This window comes from Leptodactylus fuscus, chromosome 6 (assembly GCF_031893055.1).
Source record: "Leptodactylus fuscus isolate aLepFus1 chromosome 6, aLepFus1.hap2, whole genome shotgun sequence".
Classification (NCBI taxonomy): Eukaryota; Metazoa; Chordata; class Amphibia; order Anura; family Leptodactylidae; genus Leptodactylus; species Leptodactylus fuscus.
Window position 1 is genome coordinate 179,015,097 of NC_134270.1, and position 21,174 is coordinate 179,036,270.

General features: G+C 40.5%; 2 protein-coding genes across 2 annotated transcripts; both read right to left on the reverse strand.

The window, feature by feature from the left end:
- Nucleotides 1-390: 390 nt before the first annotated feature.
- Nucleotides 391-1,374, reverse strand: LOC142209892 (chemerin-like receptor 1). The gene has a single exon (XM_075278928.1). It carries the CDS (start codon nucleotides 1,372-1,374, stop codon nucleotides 391-393), a length of 984 nt encoding a protein of 327 aa, XP_075135029.1.
- A 15,661-nt stretch (nucleotides 1,375-17,035) lies between these two features.
- On the reverse strand, nucleotides 17,036-18,028 carry LOC142209212 (chemerin-like receptor 1). Its single transcript, XM_075278141.1, has one exon. The coding sequence runs from the start codon at nucleotides 18,026-18,028 to the stop codon at nucleotides 17,036-17,038; it is 993 nt and encodes a 330-aa protein (XP_075134242.1).
- Nucleotides 18,029-21,174: the final 3,146 nt, after the last annotated feature.

Genomic DNA, 21,174 nt, shown 5'->3' on the forward strand with positions numbered 1-21,174 from the left:
ACTGCCAAAGAGTGGGCACAACTATATAGGAATTTATTTTGTAGGTCATTTACACAATTTTTGTAAACAGATATTTCTTTTTCTATCACTGTATTCTGAAAATTACAACTTTTTTTTTTTCCATTGAAGGAGGATGTGAGAAGATTTGCATTGCGTTTTGCATTTCATACAAAGCAGTCCTTGCCCCAGACATACCGGAAGGACATTTGCCTGGAAGTGGTTGAAGCGGCACACATTTTATTTCCAAATTTTCTCCAACTCTTCTCCATCCAGTTATTACATATATAGCGTTTTTATAGTAAAGTGCAAAGTTCAGATATGAAATGAAGGTGACTCTATCAGTCACCTAGGAGTCCACCACCTTTTATAGATCTTGAGATCTACATGCACTCAAGGGTCCTCATTGAAAGCCTTCTCGAATACGGACTGGATGGACCTCCAGAAATTATCTTTAAAGTCCCGTCCAAAAAAAACATAGAGGAAAGGGTTAACACAACTGTTCAAGTATGCCAGGATGCTCGTGAGCGGAATCCCAATAAGAAATACATTAGCACGATCTACCGTATGCAATTCAAGGATAGACAATAAGTGATAAGGAAACCAACAAACAAAGAAACAAATTATCACAGTGATTATGACTTTGAAGGGCTTGGGAGAGGTGGTCAAGAGATTTCGATGGATTCGAAGGGCGATCACAGAATAACATGTGACAACGATGGGGAAAGGAATAAGAAATCCCACTATAAACCTCATTATAACTAACGCATTGTGTCGGGACCAGCCAGTATCTTCTGACCCTCTAAGGTTTTTAAAGCAACGGATGCTGTAAAAATCCTCGTGGGTGTCCCTAAATAGAAAGTATGGTAGGCCACATATAATGGACAGGATCCAAATAGCCAAGACAATGAATGAGGCCAGTCTTGGCGTTCGGTGGTTTCGACACCAAACAGGGAAGATGACGGAGATACAACGGTCTATACTGATGACGGTGAGAAAGAAGACACTTGCAGACATATTGATGAATGTCATCATAGTGTTCATTTTACACATGAAGGTCCCGAAGATCCAGATGAATCCATTCGCCAGGTAGATTATGCTGAAGAGGAGAAATAACGTGAAGGCGAAGTCAGCGATGGATAAATTAAGGAACCAAATAACATTGACTGTCTTCTTCATCCTGAAGATTGTGAAGCAGATGACCAGACCATTCCCTATAGTCCCCAGTAGGAAAATGAAAGAGTAGACCACCAAAGTGAAGTAATTCAGAAAGGCAAGTTTATAATTTCCAGTATCATTGTATTCGGTGATATTGCCAGGAGTAGTTCCTAGGAGCTCCATGTCAGAGGTCGGATATGCAGTTGTGACGTCCTTCATGGTGGAGGATGATAGGACGGTTCTTCAAAAACAAAAAAAAAAGTCTACAAATGTAAAGATAAAAAAAATATTATAAATAGTAATTAAACATTTCATGTTGTCTATTGTTTCAATGGAGATCTTTGTAGAATTTATAGAGTATTCAGGAGATCCAAACATGGACTGAACCTCGTGATGCCACCCACTGTTTTTATAAAAGTGAATGTCCCGCTCTTCCTGCCCAAGAATGGATACAATGGATACAAGTACACAAAAAATTGGTAATCAATTAGCAAAATGAAGTCCTTAAGAACTAGACTGGTTTGGGCCTCAAAGGGATTATATCTCTAACCAAAGCATATTAGAATATGTGACCGTGTTACAGAATACATTATAGCACTAGAAATCATAACTTTGTTATGTATGCCACTTTTGTAGATTTGTAGAAAAACGAGATTGAAGTCTTATGCAAATGAGACGGTGCACTGGAGGCTGTTCTTCAGCTCCCTAGAGAATTGTTCTTGAATCTCAGATCTCCTGTCTGCACCATCCTGTTCATCCTTCAACTACCATGGCATCAACGATCTAACTTGAGCAGCAAGAGCAGCGCTCCGGGGGCTGCAGGTCCTGCTTCAGTGCTGTAACTGCCTCATTTGCATAAGGATTACTAGTTGTTTTTCTCCAAATCTGTGAGTGACATAAATAACAAAGGTGTGTTATCTGTCACTGCAATGTGCTCTGTAATGGGGTGGAGACAGCTGACTATATTTAGGAGTGGAGACAACTGACTATACTTGGGGTTGGAGACAGCTGACTATATTTAGGGGTGGAGACAACTGACTATACTTGGGGTTGGAGACAGCTGACTATATTTAGGGGTGGAGACAGCTGACTATACTTGGGGTTGGAGACAGCTAACTATACTTGTGGGTGGAGACAGCTGACTATACTTATGGGTGGAGACAGCTGACTATACATGTGAGTGGAGACAGCTGATTATACTTGGGGTTGGAGACAGCTGACTATACTTGTGGGTGGAGACAGCTGACTATACTTGTGGGTGGAGACAGCTGACTATACTTGTGGGTGGAGACAGCTGACTACTTGTGGGTGGAGACAGCTGACTATACTTGTGGGTGGAGACAGCTGACTATACTTGTGGGTGGAGACAGCTGACTATACTTGGGGGTGGAGACAGCTGACTATATTTAGGAGTGGAGACAGCTGACTATACTTGGGGTTGGAGACAGCTAACTATACTTGTGGGTGGAGACAGCTGACTATACTTATGGGTGGAGACAGCTGACTATACATGTGAGTGGAGACAGCTGATTATACTTGGGGTTGGAGACAGCTGACTATACTTGTGGGTGGAGACAGCTGACTATACTTGTGGGTGGAGACAGCTGACTATACTTGGGGGTGGAGACAGCTGACTACTTGTGGGTGGAGACAGCTGACTATACTTGTGGGTGGAGACAGCTGACTATACTTGTGGGTGGAGACAGCTGACTATACATGTGAGTGGAGACAGCTGACTATACTTGGGGGTGGAGATAGCTGACTATACTTGGGGATGGATACAGCTGACTATATTTGAGGGTGGAGACAGCTGACTATACTTGTAGGTGGAGATAGCTGACTATACTTGTGGATGGATACAGCTGACTGTACTTGGGGGCGGAGACAGCTGTCTATACCTGGGGTGGAGACAGCTGACTATACTCATGGATGGAGACAGCTGACTGTACTTGGGGGTGGAGACTGCTGACGAAACTTGGAGGTGGAGACAGCTGACTATACTTGGGGTATAGAGTTCATACACCCAGAAGTGCACCTTTCTCTTCATCCGTTATACTGTTGAAGGTCATATTTTGACAGGAAATGTTTATGTTTGGATGCCCTCAATAAATATGTGATTTCTCTTAATCCTATTGAGTGCCGGAAATTTCTTCTATATAAACTTGGGCTGGAGACAGCTGACTATACTTGGGGGTGGAGATAGCTGACTATACTTTGGGGTGGAGACAGCTGACTATACTTGGGGGTGGAGACAGCTGACTATACTTTGGGGTGGAGACAGCTGACTATACTTGGGGGTGGAGACAGCTGACTATACTTTGGGGTGGAGACAGCTGACTATACTTGGGGGTGGAGATAGCTGACTATACTTTGGGGTGGAGACAGCTGACTATACTTGGGGGTGGAGATAGCTGACTATACTTTGGGGTGGAGACAGCTGACTATACTTGGAGTAGAGAGTTCTGATTTTTTTTTAAATTTTCAAATCGGAACATATAATGTATTGTTTAACTGTTATTAACTCTTTCTGGAATATAATTGAAAATCAGCAACAAGTGCAGTGTGTATATAATGTGCGGATCATATGTCTACGCCAAGCTTAAATTTACATACAGTGTGTTTATGTTTTGCTGGATGACTTGATTTTTTTTTTTTTTTTTTTTTCATTCATGCCTTTTTGAGGTCTATGTGACATTTTGATCTCTTTTTAATCTGCTTTGAATGTTATGTCTGGAGGAAACTACTTTCCTCCAGTGGTTTTCTTGCTGCCTTGTAAAAACCTCATGAACTAAATACAGCAAACATTTCCAGTCCTATGTGTAATTAGCTTTTGACATAATTTTAGCCCATGCTTTCCATTTCTTTTCTACAGCAGTTTTTTTGTTTTTTTTTTTATCTGCAGCTTTTATGCAACATGTGGTCTTATCTAAATCTGAGGGCTTGTGTTTTGTAGGATGATCTGTATTGTGTACATATAGCATTTGCAAGTGCATGAATTGACTCCCTTTGTTTTGGAAGCCAAAGAGTTATTGAGGTATTTTTCAAAACATTTTACTTTCCAGTGACATGATATACATGGAGACAAGTGCTAATGTAAACTCAGAAAGAGTTACATATAAATGCCTGGAAAGGACATGGGAATAGTAACAAATTACATGGGTTGATCACTGTCAAGGAGACACCAAATACCAAACAAAAAGTAACACAGAGGTAAAAGAATTTTCTTACCAAGGGTATAACACACCCCAACACACGCAATTTGTGGCTTCATCGGGGTGTGAGGTAACAGGAATCTATCTATAAAAAATAGTGTAGAATACTCTTAGGACTCCTAGGAACCTATCTATAAAACATAGTGTAGAATACTCTTAGGGCTCCTAGGAACCTATCTATAAAACATACTGTAGAATACTCTTAGGACTCCTAGGAACCTATCTATAATACATAGTGTAGAATACTCTTAGGACTCCTAGGAACCTATCTATATAACATAGTGTAGAATACTCTTAGGGCTGCTAGGAACCTATCTATATAACATAGTGTAGAATACTCTTAGGACTCCTAGGAACCTATCTATATAACATAGTGTAGAATACTCTTAGGACTCCTAGGAACCTATCTATAATACATAGACTCCTCCTCTTAGGACTCCTAGGAACCTATCTATAATACATAGTGTAGAATACTCTTAGAGCTCCTAGGAACCTATCTATAATACATAGTGTAGAATACTCTTAGGACTCCTAGGAATCTATCTATAAAACATAGTGTAGAATACTCTTAGGACTCCTAGGAACCTATCTATAATACATAGTGTAGAATACTCTTAGGACTCCTAGGAACCTATCTATAATACATAGTGTAGAATACTCTTAGGACTCCTAGGAACCTATCTATAATACATAGTGTAGAATACTCTTAGGACTCCTAGGAACCTATCTATAATACATAGTGTAGAACACTCTTAGGACTCCTAGGAACCTATCTATAAAACATAGTGTAGAACACTCTTAGGACTCCTAGGAACCTATCTATAATACATAGTGTAGAATACTCTTAGGGCTCCTAGGAACCTATCTATAAGAACTATCTAATTTTGAGCTCTTTAAGACAAACACAGCTAACTAATGTCAAAGTTATCATTTCCATGTATGTCTATAAAAAAAAAAAGAATAATAAGTATGTAAGTATACATACTCTGAGTTTCACCATACCCTGCGCTGACACCTGCTTTTATACATTTTAATATTTATAATGCTCTAAAAAGGTTTTGAGCATGATATTTTAGCCACTCATGGATATTATATTGCAAAAGGTTTATAGAAAAAAAATAGTCTGATTTATTGAATAAAATGTGCTACAAGTTTGTTACTTGGGAGACATTTGTGGTCGTGAGATTAGTTGAAAATTGATGAAGAAGAAACAAAACAAAAACAAAAAGTCATTAAAAATATCCCTTTCATGCTAGCAAATGTGAAACCATATACCATTAGTGGTATATGTTGAAGGTGCTTACAGGGGGCTATTAGGTGAGTGAGGTTTGGGGATCAGAGGGGCATCTGCAGCTTTCTGCACATAGCAACCTATTTCTGAGCCCACCCTGGGAAATACATAAAAAAAGTAACTTTACCTATGTAACAGTGCAGATTTCGGCTGTGGTAGTGGATATAGTTATAGACATTTGTTTTCAGCTCCCTGTATGAAATATGCTCTAAATATCAGAGGTGAACCACAATGCAATCCAAAGCTAATGTCATCTGCCATTTAGAATAAGAGTGTGTTATGTGACAATAAGACCTTAAGATCCCGGGTGGGATTATTACCTCCATACCCCTTATATCTACACTTTTACCCTTGGAGGAGCAGTGATAACATTACATTTTTTTTTATTTTTTTTTTATTAATTTTTTCTTATGGTAGAGTTGGAAGGGACCTCAAGGGCCATCGGGTCCAACCCCCTGCGAGTGCAGGTTTTCCTAAATGATCCCAGCTATATGTTTATCCAGATTCCGCTTGAAGATTTCCATTGATGGAGCGCCCACCACCTCCCGTGGCAGCCTATTCCACTCTCTCACTACCCTCACTGTCAGAAAGTTTTTCCTAATGTCTAATCTGTATCTCTTTCCCTTTAGATTCATCCCATTGCTTCTTGTACTTCCTTGTGCTAATGAGAATAGGGGAGATCCCTCTGCACTGTGACTACCTTTCAGATATTTGTAGACTGCTATTAAATCTCATCTATAGACATGTAATAGAAGGAAATGTTACCGGTGGGATGGAGATTCCTGGAGATCATTCAGTGGTTCCTATAACCAGACATTGCTTGTATATAAGAGCTGTTCACATTTCCACGGCCGGAGTCCTTGTTCTGAGGATTGTATTGTCTGATACTGAGATATATATTATATACTACAGCTTATATCCAACTCTTACTGGAGATCATTGAGTAACAGGAAGTAACAGGAAATAAGACGTCTCCTCCTCCTCCTCCTCCTCCTCCTCCTCCTCCTCCTGATCTTTCAACACAGAATAAAAACTACATTCCTGTTCAGTTCTGCATTTCTTCACTTTCCAAATCAGCGACTCAAGTATTTGACTTTCATGTGTAAGTTCTGTGTATGTGCATTGTATGTTCATGTATACATACTTGTAGTGTGTACATCCATGTGTGTAAGAATATGAATGTGTAATTTGTGAGTAGATTTGTGTTATTTGTGTAAATTTGCATGTGTACATTACCATATGTATTGTATAATGGATGGACACTGCCATTAGAGAAAGAAGTTTGTCCACAGGATAGGAGATAACTTGGGGGTCCGACTGCGCACGACATCACAGATCGGGGTATTTGGGATTTCTGAATGGAGAGGAGGTTGCACTTGCTTTGTTCCATTCATTTCAAGGTAGAGGATAACTTGTCTAGATGATGAAAACCTCTTTAATTGATTTTCCTGCTTCCTTTACTCTTGGACATATTGGACCTACTGGATTCTCTTCCATTTTGGAAAGACTCTTTCATTCTGGAGGACCTATCCACCATTATACAGACTTGTTTGCGATGGATATTCTGTAATGCTTCATCTCGCCTGTGGAGGTGCTGCAGACAATAACACTTACTATCAGATTTACTTCCATATTTCAGCAGATTATTATTATAATAAACCTTGACCAAATCTCCACCACTTTCAGATAGACATCTTCTTATCACTCCCACCTTTCCCAGCCATAGTCTTACTAGGGTTCCCCAAAATTTACATCAGTCCCCTCCCATATTCTTGGTACAGGAACAATTGCTGAAGCATAAGACTGGAAAGTGAATCAACTCCATAATGTGAAGGCCATAGATTATTTGATGTGCAAGACTCTATATAGACATATTATTACATAAGGACTGGAACTGAATCAATCTATGAGATGGTAGAGGGGGAGGGGTTATCTGGATTAATATGACTAAAGGAAATATGTAAGTTTATGGTTTTATTGTATTTGTTCTTCATTAACAGAAAGAAACATAAAAAACACAGAATATAAAATAACATCTACAGCTATGTACAGCTTACAGATCTACACTACAACATCAAAAAAGGAAATCCAATGGGATCCAGTGCGGGTCATTCTATGTCTGTTTCTTCTTTGTAATCTTGATGAATCCTTCGAAGAGTCGGACACTTTTCCTGTTTCTCACAGTCTGCCTTGCCCTTATCCTCGATAAACGTCTTCTCAAACGTATCATTTCCAATGGTTCCCAATATGCAAAACAATGTCCAAGTCCATGAGAGGTTTAAACATTCAATGTCCATCATGGTCACATTGCTTTCAGATCCTGAACAGAAAAAATAATCATCCAAATAGGAATGAAAGCGTGTTCTAGCTCTCATTATTAAGAATTTGTTGTCTTGTATATTTGTAATATTTTCGTTTTTGTTTGACAAGTTTTTGTTCCTTTTTTTCTGGAAAAAAAAAAATTAAAGTAGAAGATTTATTTGGCGACCTCAACTAGACAGATTATATTATTATAATTTACACCAGAAACTTTTATTTCTGACACAAAGAGAAGGTTAAAAAGAGGCTCGAGTCTTGTCTCTCTATATTATAAAAATTAATTTCTGCCTGTCTGTCTGTTCTTTACGTGCGACCAAACAACTGGGCTGATCTTCACCAAATTTGGCACACAGATACTTCAGGTGACCGGGAAGGTTTAAGATCAGTCCTCAACTACCTCGGATGTACCGTTGCTGAGATACAGCTTTCCCAAAACATTGACCCCCCCATTAGCCAATACAAACCTGCAAGTCTTTCACTCAATTCCAACTGCAATTCACACAGTCACTCGACATGCAAAATCCAACACTAATATTGAAACTGAGATACACGCACCAGAGGATTAGATATGTGCCACAGCACGCAGTACCACACACCGGAGGATTAGATACATGCATCAGCACACAGTACCACACCCCAGAGGATTAGATACGCGTCTCTGCACACAGTTCCACACGCCGGAGGATTAGATATGTGAGGGATGTTTGTAAATAAATTAGCACAGTATCACTGGAAGATGCACAATATGAAGCTGATGTAGCAGAGCTGGATTTGATAGGTGATGAGAATCCCAAATTTACATGCTACAGGACCAAGAGTCAGCTTGAAATAAACTCAGTTTTAGGTCTGTGTTTACATACAGAGGTAACAGACTCCCCAGACTCCCTTATCAGCAAAATTCAATTAGCTGACCTGATAACTGGAAGAGGGAGATAAACAGCTCAGAAATACAAGCTGCTCCGGAGCACTCAGCTCCCCTCCCCTCCTGAGAGCAGGGAGCTACGTCACTTGTCCTGGGTGGAGAAATAAAATTATCTATCTATCTATCTATCTATCTATCTATCTAATGTATTTATCCAGGTGTCAGACCTCCACCAATCAGATATTGATGACTATTAAGGATACAACCAGATATCTATATCTAAATCCTTGAATATTCCCTTAACGCGTAACATGTTCTGTATCTCAGCTAAGCCCCTTCACAAGTACACGGCCTTGATAGGACACATGTAGTGCAGTCTGTATGGTGGGGAGCAGGGGGCTGGCACTTTGCCTGGAAGTTGAAAATTTCCTGTTTAGAATCTGATGCCTAGTTTCTTTATATTGGGAAATTATTTAGAAAGCAAAGCTCCTGAGAAGTGAGAAGAAGAAGCAGCTCCTCAAGATCCCCAGGTAAGTGCTAGATGTATATACAATGTATCCTCTGGGGGGAAGTAAGGAGACCCCGAGACCTTCTGTCCTGTACAAGTTACTCTCCTGCTATATCATGTACAGTTATTACAGCGTTACTGAGATGACACAATGTTATTGTCACTATGGTCATAGGTTCTGCCAAGTGTCAGCTCTGCTGTAATGGTCATTTGTCTGACAGCCCGGACCTGTCTATAGTCTGCTTAAAGGGGAAAACCATCGTAAATAATGTGTCATTTCTGTGTAATGTGACTGTTCTGCAATGGCCGTTGTACTACTTCTCCTGCTGCTGCTGCTGCTGCTGCTGCTGCTGCTGCTGATGATGATGATGATGATGATATGCCTCAGCCTGGCCATAGGGTGTGTGATCTCTCCCTATCAGTAACTTGAGAGTTTTACCATGTACCCCTGTGGCCCTCCAGCCAATCCCTGAATGATCTGGTCTATTTACACTTCTCAAAAAAATAAAGGGAACACTGAAATAACACACAATGCCTGGGCATGCTCCCGATGAGGTTGTGGATGGTCTCCTGAGGGATCTCCTCCCAGACCTGGACTAAAGAATCTGCCAACTCCTGAACAGTCTGTGGTGCAATGTGAGCTCCCTCAGGAGCAGCACAGCACCTCCCATGAGGCGACCTGAAGCGTTTGCTTCAGGCGGCGCTATGCCAGGGCTTACCTAAGCCAGTGCAGGACAAGCTGTCCTTGACTGGCTTAGCGTCACCGTCACTGAGCGGTGGATTGGGGAGGCCCTGTGGACGCAGGTCACCTGATTTAGCCAGCCAATTACTTTTTCCGATTTTTTTTTCAATACCTCTGTTGTCGTAGTTCCTTTCCCACCTCCACTGTGCAGTTATTGGTGCAAAAAAAGCGCCAGGGAAGGTGGGAGGGGATATGAATTTTTAGTGAGTTTGCCACCTGGTGTTCGACTCGAATCGGACATCTCGAACAGCCTGATATCCGATGGAACATGTGCTCGATCGAACGCTGTTCACTCATCTCTAATTATTATACATTGTTACATCCCTATTATGCAGTATGATATACATAAAACATTATATACTTATTATTCTTGTTATACAATATTATTTACTTAGTAGTATATACTTACACATTATTATATACTTATTATACATGTTTATATTCTTATAATTGTTACTAGTTATTTTCCTTCTTCTAACTGTATTGGAGTCTTCTCTGTCTATATCAGACTGTAGAGATCACGCTATTATATATATCACTATCTTACCTACAACATTTCCATTTTTAATAACAACTTCCTTTATCTCCGGATTTATTCTCATGACTAACAGATCTTATCACACTTATTTACTATTCTTAAGTTTTTAGTTCTGTCTTGCGGTCATGAAAAATGAATAGAATCCAATTACACAACATTCATCTATATAGTTATCTTTAATCAACTGAAGAAGGAAATGTAACTAAAAACATCACACTGTATCTTTAAATAAAAAGTATTCACAAGATGGAGCAATTCTTCTGCAGAATTCATGCAATACGAGACTGGCAGAAATTCGGTAAAATACAAAGATATCTTGTTAAATGGAGTTGTATAGATTGTTACATATCTCACAAAATGAGACCAAACTTTCAGTGTAAAACAGATAAATATGTTGTGTGTAGGAACGAGCGAGCACCTTTATGTATCAAAATTTTCAAAAGTTTTGTGTTCTGATCCGAACAAGAAACTTTGATGATCTGTCTTCTGTGAACCAGAAAACTTGAACATATAATTGTTTGTTGTTTTGGTACATGGAATGTATGACATAGGTATGAACCGCGTGCGCAAAAAAAAGGGAAACATACAACATGCAACACTTGTGAAAAATGGGCACCAGAATGGGCATGGTTTATAATGGGCGTGGTTTATAATCAGCATGATTTATAATGGGCGTGGTTTATAATCAACATGATTTATAATGGGTGTGGTTTATAACGGGGTGGTTTATAATGGGCGTGGTTTATAATGGGCATAGTTTATAATGGGTGTGGTTTGTAATGGGCCTGGTTTATAATAAGGTGGTTTATAATGGGTGTGGTTTATAATGGGGTGGTTTATAATGGGTGTGGTTTATTATAGGTTTGGTTTATAATGGGTGTGGTTTATAATGGGTGTTGTTTATAATGGGAGTGGCTTATAATTGGTGTGGTTTATAATAGGTGTGGTTTATAATAGGTGTGGTTTATAATGGGTGAGGTTTATAATGGGTGTGGTTTATAATCGGTGTGATTTATAATGGGTGTGGTTTATAATGGGTGTGGATTATAATTGGTGTGGTTTATAATGGGGGTGGCTTATAATGGGAGTGGCTTATAATGGGCATGGTTTATAATGGGTGTGGTTTATAATGAGAGTAGTTTACAATGGGCGTGGTTTATAATGGGTGTGGTTTATAATGGGTGTGGTCTATAATGGGAGTGCCTATAATAGGTGTGGTTTATAATGGGATGGTGTATAATGGGTGTGGTTTATTATAGGTGTGGTCTATAATGGGAGTGACTTATAATGGGCGTGGCTTATAATGGACCGCGTTAGAAGTGTCTATCTTTACGACACATTTATGAAAACAGAAAAAAAAAAACATGTGGCACAGGGATTTTTGTAACATATAAAATGGTGTAAACTTTAAGCACAGGGCAATGTTCATAGATTTTTTTTATTTTTTTATTTGTTTTTTTTGTGCATCAGAAAACTGAGCCAGAATTTTGGTGTATGGAAACGTGGGAAACTAAGACAGAATTTTGGCATATTGGGAAATGAGACAGATTTATAAATTTGTATGAATGGGATTGATCATTTTAGATCATTGATAAATGGTCCTTATTCTTTTCATTTTAATTTTCTGCAAATTGAAGCATTTTGTTCAATTTGGCTCATTTTACTACGTTTTTTTTCTTCAATTTCCATCTTGTACTAAAAAAAAATGATAACCGTTCCCCAGGGTATAAATGATACTACAGCCTTATAGCTCCGCAGTCTGTACAAGACAGTTTGCAGTTTTATTATTATTTTTTTTTAATGATTTCTTTTTCTATTGATTTATTTATAGAGATTAAACTATGAGTGTCATTTTATAATCTGCATAGATGTTTTCTGTGAAAAACTTACACACGGGCTGATTGTCAGCTGCATTTTCTGGACCGAACACTGTGCCGAGACCTGAACTCCCAGCATTGTCATCTATGATCCTTGGAGTCCCTGTCTCACTGGGGGAATATTGCTCTATAATGTAGGCGTATTCAGTATGAAACAGTCCCAAGGTGAGACTGTAACACACAGAATCAGAGATATTTTTGATGCTGAGACTCGCGATTTGGGGTGTATAGATTGCAGCCTCTTTTGTTTGCACGTTGCGATATTGTGACGAATTGGATTCAAAACAAATTAGAGTTTTTAACCAAATTTTATCAGTTAAATGTGGACATCTATATAATCTATACATTATCATAAATGAGTATTCTTTATTTGGATGATACTAGAGATGATACAGTGAAGCAAACAAGAACAAATATGTAGACGCAACGGCCTTTATGGTGGAGATCCAAGGAACATGTATTGAGATAGTCAGGACCTATAAGTATCTGGACGTGCTCCTCAATAATAAACTAGACTGGGCTGATCACCTGGAGGCGCTGCACAGAAAGGGCCACAGCAGACTCTATCTGCTCAGGAGGCTGAGGGCCTTCGGAGTCCAGGGGACACTTCTTAGGGCCTTCTTCAACTCTTAGGTTGCCTCAGCCATCTTTTTCGGTGTAGCCTGCTGGGGGAGCAGTATATCAACCAGGGACAGAAATAGACGTGACAGGCTGATCAGGAGGGCCAGCTCTGTCCTGGGGAGCCCCTTGGACCCAGTACAGGTGGTGGGTGACAGAAGGATACTGTCCGTGGTGACCTCCATGTGGGAGAACAAATCCCACCCCATGTATGGGACCTTGATGGGACTTGGCAGCACTGTAAGTGACCGTCTGCTTCACCCCAAGTGTGAGAAGGAGCTATCGCAGGTCCTTCCTTCCAACCGCGACCAGGCTGTATAATCTACATCAGACCAAGCGCAGACACTCCGCACAGAAAACTAAATGATTATGACGATGACCGTGAAGTTTTCCTTGTTTTTCTTCCATTCCTTAGCTGCTATGGACTCCTAGTATATCTTCTCTTCTCAGCATATGTGTGTCTACGTCTGTAATATATTACTGTGTATTATCCTGTATCTGTATTACTAGGCTGCTGTAACATACTGAAATTTCCCCAATGTGGGACTATTAAAGGATTATCTTATCTTATCTTTATACCAGTTACTTATTACAATGAACAAGATTCATTTAGATGGCAATGGCCAGGACAGTTTTGGATGTGTCCGGCTTATCCATCAGTCTATTCACAGGGAGAGCTGAGGATTAGTAGCTGATGTGTCTATCAGAAGTTTCTTCTGTCTGGGGTAGGGGGTCCGGTCTAGGGCTCCTCACCACGTGTAAGGAGATGTGTGAATATACTCGATTGAATACCGTGGCGGCATAGCTCCCGATGCAAAAAGACTTCCGGGGGTTCGAATTTTTACTGTCCCTCCACCTTCCCTGCCGCCGGGAGATATGCAGCCAAGGTATTCGATTAAGTATATTCGCTCATCTCTAGAATTAATCCTTCTTCTCTCCATATCCGTGTAGACTGTGTTTTTCACTGTTTGCAGTGTAGGAGACGGAAGGGTTAATTCTCCTACACCTGATCTTTGTAGCTCCTCACCCCACCTCTATGCCCCGCCTACAATATATATTTCTGTTTTTGTCTGTCTTTAAGCTTTCCCTCCCTCTCAAAGAAGAATACATGTTCATAAGAATCCACAAACGTCCTTAACTCCTCAGATTCGGTGGTCAGTGTTGACCATGACATTTGAGTAGTTTTACAGTGAAAAGTTATGTAATAAAGGCATGAAAGGCAAATATTTTTTTGTTTAAAAGCAAAATCCTCCTACAAAATATATTATTTAACCACTTCAGTACCGGGCCAATTTGTGGTCCAGGACCAGACACATTTTCAGGTTTTTTGGTATGTTTTGTATGTTGTATGCTGTAACATTTTTCTCATACGTCTCATTCAACTAATTTCAGCGTGTTTTTTTGAGGACACATAGGGCTTTATTTTTATGTTTTTATTTTCGAATGTGTTTTATTTTTTTTTCTATCCAGGAAAATATAAACAAAATAGATGTATGTGCCACTGAAAAACTTTATAATATAGTTTTTCCTCTCTTACGGTAATTTTTATTTTCTATGGTGTTGTCGGGGGTGGGGCTATAACCTTTAATAACGACATTTTATTGGCGCATTATTTTACTTATTTTTTAAATTATTTTATTTAATTTTTTTAAAAAAACTTTTATATATATATATATATATATATATATATATATATATATATATATATATGTATTTTTTTTTTCTTCAGATTGTGTCCCCCATAAAGTGATAAGAGACCTTTGGGGACATCTGATCACTTTTTTTTATATTGGAGGCTGATTTCTCCTATAACCGGGGCTGGTACATTTAGCCTCAGTTGTACGAGGAATCCAGTCTCCTGCACCTTGTATACACAGTATACAGAGCTGATCTGGGTCCTGTAGGACCCAGCTGCTCTTGCAAGACACCGAGCCTGGCAGATCACGTGACCGCGGGGTCAGAGGGCGGCCCCATCATGGCGACGCGCATAGCTGTGTATACAACGCTCATTGAGCACTGTATACACAGCGACCGAGAAGACAGGGATGGGAATAAACCTTCCCTGTCTTCTCTCTGGGAGCTCCAGCTGAAGTTACAGCCAGCTCCCAGTATCAGCAGCTGCACGATCTCGTACCGGTACATCCTGTCAGAACAAGGCAACCACTTCCCGGATGTGTGTAGTCTATGGGCAGTCCGGAAGTGGTTAAAAAAATGTAAGAAGTTAATATATTTGCTATATCATTGCTTCCTAATAAATACAGCTTGTCCCACATGATACAAGGTCTCCTATAGCTACACTGATGGACCAATAAAACAAGTTATGATCTCTGTAACACAGAGGAGAAAATGTTTTTATTGGTTATAAAAGCTTAAATTAGAGGGTAAAAATGCCCTTAGTGCCCCTGAGGAATGTGCCGAATGTGTATTTACTTGATACATTGTTGCGCAGCGATAACTACATCAAAAGGTTTCTGGTAATTGTTCCATACAAAACTGTTTCAACTCTGTTATGTTGCTGAATTTCCTCCCATGAACCTCTCACCTCAGGTCCTCAACAATTTTTGGTCAGGACTAGAGTTGGCCAAACTTTGTAAGCTTAATCCTGCAAGTATTACCGAGGTTCACCCGCCAGTTTTGGTCCAAACTGAATTGCCATTATTATACTCTCGGGTTTCTTCAGATCCCAGAGTATAATAAGCTGGTGCCCAGGGAAGATGCAGAAACATAACAAACAGTTATACTCACCTCTCCTGTGCTCCATTTCACCATCATCTCCTTTGGCCCAGGAGAGGTAAGTATGATTGTTATGTTTGAACAACCCCCCTCCATAAGGCCTCCACTTATTATAGTGATTCATGAGTGGTGAACCATAAAAATTTGCGTTCAGCCGAACCTGAAAATTTTTAAAAAATTTACAATGAATAGAGATGAGCGAACACTAAAATGTCCGAGGTTCGAAATCCGATTCGAACAGCCGCTCACTGTTCGACTGTTCATACCCCATTATAGTCTATGGGGGGGAAATGCTCGTTTCAGGGGTACGCAAAATTCAATACAATTATACTTACCAAGTCCACGAGTGACGGTCGGGCTGGATTCTTCTTGAAGTCTTCTCCCGGCGCAGCGCCCCCGCGGCGTCTTCCGGCTGGAATTCACTCTGCCTAGGCATCAGGGCGTAGGCAGAGCCGACCGCGCATGCGCGGTCGGCTCTGCCCGGCCCGCGGGGACGCTGCACGGAGAAGACTTCTAAGGGTAAGAGAAGAACCAGCGTTGATTGGCAGAATGTATAGCATTCTGCCAATCAACACTGGTTCTGCATTGAACCTTAAACTTCGAACAGCTAGTAGTGTTCAATCGAGTACGAGTATTTCGAAAACCGTAGTATTCGATCGAACACCTACTCGCTCATCTCTAACAATGAACCCTTCTCATCACAGGTCGGGAGCTCATATCATAATTGGCTATGCTGTAGTGAGTTCTATGCACACAGATGAGTTCAGTCTGGGAACTATGGTGCACCCATGGACTGTGTTCACTGGACTGGACTTAGGCGTGTGCATGAGACCTAAGTGTTATCCTACTGATGGTCACTGAAGCAGAGGGTCAGCCACTCCTAAACTGGCATAAGGGTGTAACATTTTAGCATTTCATACAAACCACTACCATCCTCTGACATATCAGTATATCATGGGGCTGGAAATGGTTAAAGGACCAACTCCGTAGTGATATATTAGCCTTTAATCAGAACTGTCCAAAATATAGTAAGGCCAAACACATTTCTAATCCTTTAGAAATAATACTAATCACATCATCATCTTTACAAGTCATTCAATCTAATAATTAAATATATAGCAACCTCTATAGTAAAACATGAAGTCCAGATGTGACCTCGGAGTCCACCATCTTTTATAGCTCAAGGGTCCTCATTGAAAGCCTTCTCGAATATGGACTGGATGGACCTCCAGAGATTATCCTTAAAGTCCCGACCAATAAAAACATAGAGGAAAGGGTTAACACAACTGTTCATGAACGCCATGATAGTAGAAATAATAATGCCAATACGAGATTCATAGTAGAGATCATCTTCCTGATAAACTGTACACAATTCCATGAAGGAGAAAATATGATAAGGAGCCCAACAGATGAAGAAGCAAACTATGACAGCCATTATGACTTTGTAGGGCTTGGAGGAGGTGGTCATGCGATTTCTATGGATTCGTAGGGCGAATGTGACAATGATGGTGAAAGGAATAACAAATGTTAAGAAGAATCTTATTATGACTAGCGCCTTGTGTAAGGACCTGCCACCATCTTCTGGCTCTCCAAGTTCAAAGTTGTTATAGCATAACATGGTGCCATCAAATTCTACGGTGTCTCTAAGCATAAAGTATGGTAGACTACATGTAATGGACAGGATCCAAATACCCATGACAATGAATGAGGCCAGTCTCGGAGTTCGGTGGTTTCGACACCAAACTGGGAAGATGACGGAGAGGCAACGGTCTATACTGATGATGGTGAGAAAGAAGACACTAGCAGACAAATTCATAAATATCATCATAGTGTTCATTTTACACATGAAGGTCCCAAAGAACCAGGTGAAACCATTAGCCAGGTAGATTATGTTGAAGAGGAGAAAAGATGAGAAGGTGAAGTCAGCGATGGATAAATTGAGGAACCAAATAACGTTGACTGTCTTCTTCATCTTGAAGATTGTGAACCAGATGACCAGACCATTCCCAGTAGTCCCCAGAAGAAAAATCAAAGAGTAGACCACCAAAGTGAAGTAATTCAGAGAGGAAAAGTCATAATAATCGTAGTCGTCATAGTATTCAGTGGTATAAGAAGAAGTGTTGTCCAGGAGTGTGATACCAGAGGTCGGATACGCTCTTGTATTGTCCTTCATGACTTTAGTGATGGATGATAGAACAGTTCTTCAAAAAAGTCTAGAAAACAAAATTATTAGAAATAGTATTTTAAAATGTCACTTTGTCCTTTGGATCAGAAGTACAGCACTTGGCCAATCAACATTGGTCAATACATTCCTATGCCGAAATGAAGCAGAGCCGAACCTGCTACACACTCAGCTGTACCAATGTAGCAATCCGATGCAGCAGCGCTGAGTGTGTAGCAGGTCCAGCTCTGCTACATTGGACACTGCTACATCGCCAGCACTTAGGGTTGAGCCAATCTTGACATTTCAGGATCGTTCTCAAATCCAATTTCCGATCATTCTGAGATTGGATTTTAAAAAAGATCCTATTCATTACACAACATGTAGTCCAAAAATTGTTGGACCCCACGCTGTGTAGTGATTAACTTCCCCACCGTTGTCCACTTACCTACATAGCTGCAGCTCCCAGCTCTTCTTGGTCCGGTCCTCTATCCACTTGTCTTCAGAGCGCCCTGCCCCCGCTTCCCGAGACTAGTATTATGGAGAAGGCGGGGCTTAGGAGAGTGTGGGTGGGTACTGGAAGGAGAGACATAATGCACTCACGTCTCCCCGCCCACACTCTCCAGCCGCACTAAGCCCTGCCTACTCCCTGCATCTCTAGAATGCTAGTCTAGGGAGACGGGGTCCTCTGTCCTCTTCAGAGCTCCCTGCGCCCCACCTTCCTAGACTAGTATTGTAGAGATGCAGGGAGTAGGCGGGGCTTAGTGCAGCTGGAGAGTTTGGGTGGGGAGACGCCCGAGAGAAATAAAGTTTTAGCCCTCAAAACCACATGTATGAAAAAACCCAAAAATGTGTCTGCTCCTGAACAGAAGGGGTTAAGTATTTCAAGTTTAAGAAAATGATAAAATATAAAATTTACATGTATAAATTATATAAACTACAGCCCTCATAGAACCCTCCTGTGCCAATGTAATGTGTAACAGTCAGGACTCTTTGAAGACGAAGAGGAAAGTGCCGCCTTATATTACTAGATCTTGCTCTAGACAGTGAATGCTCCTTATATTAGTGTCTTAGAGCTTTCTTGCTCCTTGTCTAATATCTAGAGGTGCTGCAGACATGAAGTGTATTTTGTAAAGTCATATGTAGAATAAACATAATGAGTATATAAGATACATTGTATAACTACACGATCCTACTACATTAGTATACACTTACCTACGTGACCAGTTACTGTCCTGCTTCTGACTGTATAGGAGTCTTCTCTGTCTATATCAGTCCGGACAGATCCCGCTCATATATATATATATATATATATATATATATATATATATATATATATATATATATATCATATCTCACATTCAACCTCTCATTTCTTAAGACAACCTCCTTTTTTCAGAAATACAATCTCGTGACTAACGGATTATTCTTATCACTCTTGTTATTCTGATGTGTTTTGCTGGTGTAATAGCGACTCCTCTCGATTATCTTTAGTAAATCACATGATCAAAAAGGAATAGACTCCGATCACACAACAGTAACATAATATCTACTTATCTCCTTCTCTTTAACCCCTTAAGGACCCGGCCTGATGTGTCACGTTATATGGCAATAACTTCTAGAGACTTTAACGTAAACAAGTTATTTTGATGTAGGTGTGTGGAGTCTTACAAAGTCCTTTTCAATCCATTGTATGGAATCATGGGAAGAATATTCAAATATGTTTCCCAGGATGTAAACAGGGAAACAGTGCCTCTGTATGCTGCCCCCTTTAGGAGTCAGATCGAAACAGTGCTGTCTAGAGATGAGCGAACAGTGTTCTATCGAACTCATGTTCGATCGGATATTAGGCTGTTCGGCATGTTCGAATCGAATCGAACACCGCGTGGTAAAGTGCACCATTACTCGATTCCCCTCCCACCTTCCCTGGCGCCTTTTTTGCTCCAATAACAGCGCAGGGTAGGTGGGACAGGAACTACGACACCGGTGACGTTGAGAAAAGTAGGCAAAACCCATTGGCTGCCGAAAACATGTGACCTCTAATTTAAAAGAACAGCGCCGCCCAGCTTCGCGTCATTCTGAGCTTGCAATTCACCGAGGACGGAGGTTTCCGTCCAGCTAGCTAGGGCTTAGATTCTGGGTAGGCAGGGACAGGCTAGGATAGGAAGGAGAAGACAACCAACAGCTCTTATAAGAGCTAAATTCCAGGGAGAAGCTTGTCAGTGTAACGTGACACTGACGGGCTCAATCGCCGCAACCCAGCTTTCCCAGGATCCTGAATGGAATACACTGACAGTGTATTCCCGTATACCCGATATATACCCCCGATACCCGTTCCAACGGTGTGCCCCCCCACCTTCACCCCAGAAATACCCTGCAAGTCCCCTAGCAATAGAATTGGGGCTATATACACCCACTATTTTTACTACTGGTATACAGTGCCATTGTCTGACTGGGAATTCAAAGAATATATTGGGGTTATAAATACCCTCATTTCTTGCTACTGCCATATAGTGCCAGTTTCTGACTGGGAATTCAAAGAATATATTGGGGTTACGTGCACCCACAATTTTTACTACTGGTATACAGTGCCATTGTCTGACTGGGAATTCAAAGAATATATTGGGAATACAAATACCCTCATTTCTTGCTACTGCCATATAGTGCCAGTGTCTGACTGGGAATTCAAAGAATATATTGGGGTTACGTGCACCCACAATTTTTACTACTGGTATACAGTGCCATTGTCTGACTGGGAATTCAAAGAATATATTGGGGTTACGTGCACCCACAATTTTTACTACTGGTATACAGTGCCATTGTCTGACTGGGAATTCAAAGAATATATTGGGAATACAAATACCCTCATTTCTTGCTACTGCCATATAGTGCCAGTGTCTGACTGGGAATTCAAAGAATATATTGGGGTTACGTGCACCCACAATTTTTACTACTGGTATACAGTGCCATTGTCTGACTGGGAATTCAAAGAATATATTGGGAATACAAATACCCTCATTTCTTGCTACTGCCATATAGTGCCAGTTTCTGACTGGTAATTCAAAGAATATATTGGGGTTACGTGCACCCACAATTTTTACTACTGGTATACAGTGCCATTGTCTGACTGGGAATTCAAAGAATATATTGGGAATACA

Coding starts and splice junctions, on each gene's coding strand:
- LOC142209892 (XM_075278928.1), bottom strand. CDS start 1,374: ATGAAGGACGTCACAACTGCATATCCGACCTCTGACATGGAGCTCCTA.
- LOC142209212 (XM_075278141.1), bottom strand. CDS start 18,028: ATGAAGGACAATACAAGAGCGTATCCGACCTCTGGTATCACACTCCTG.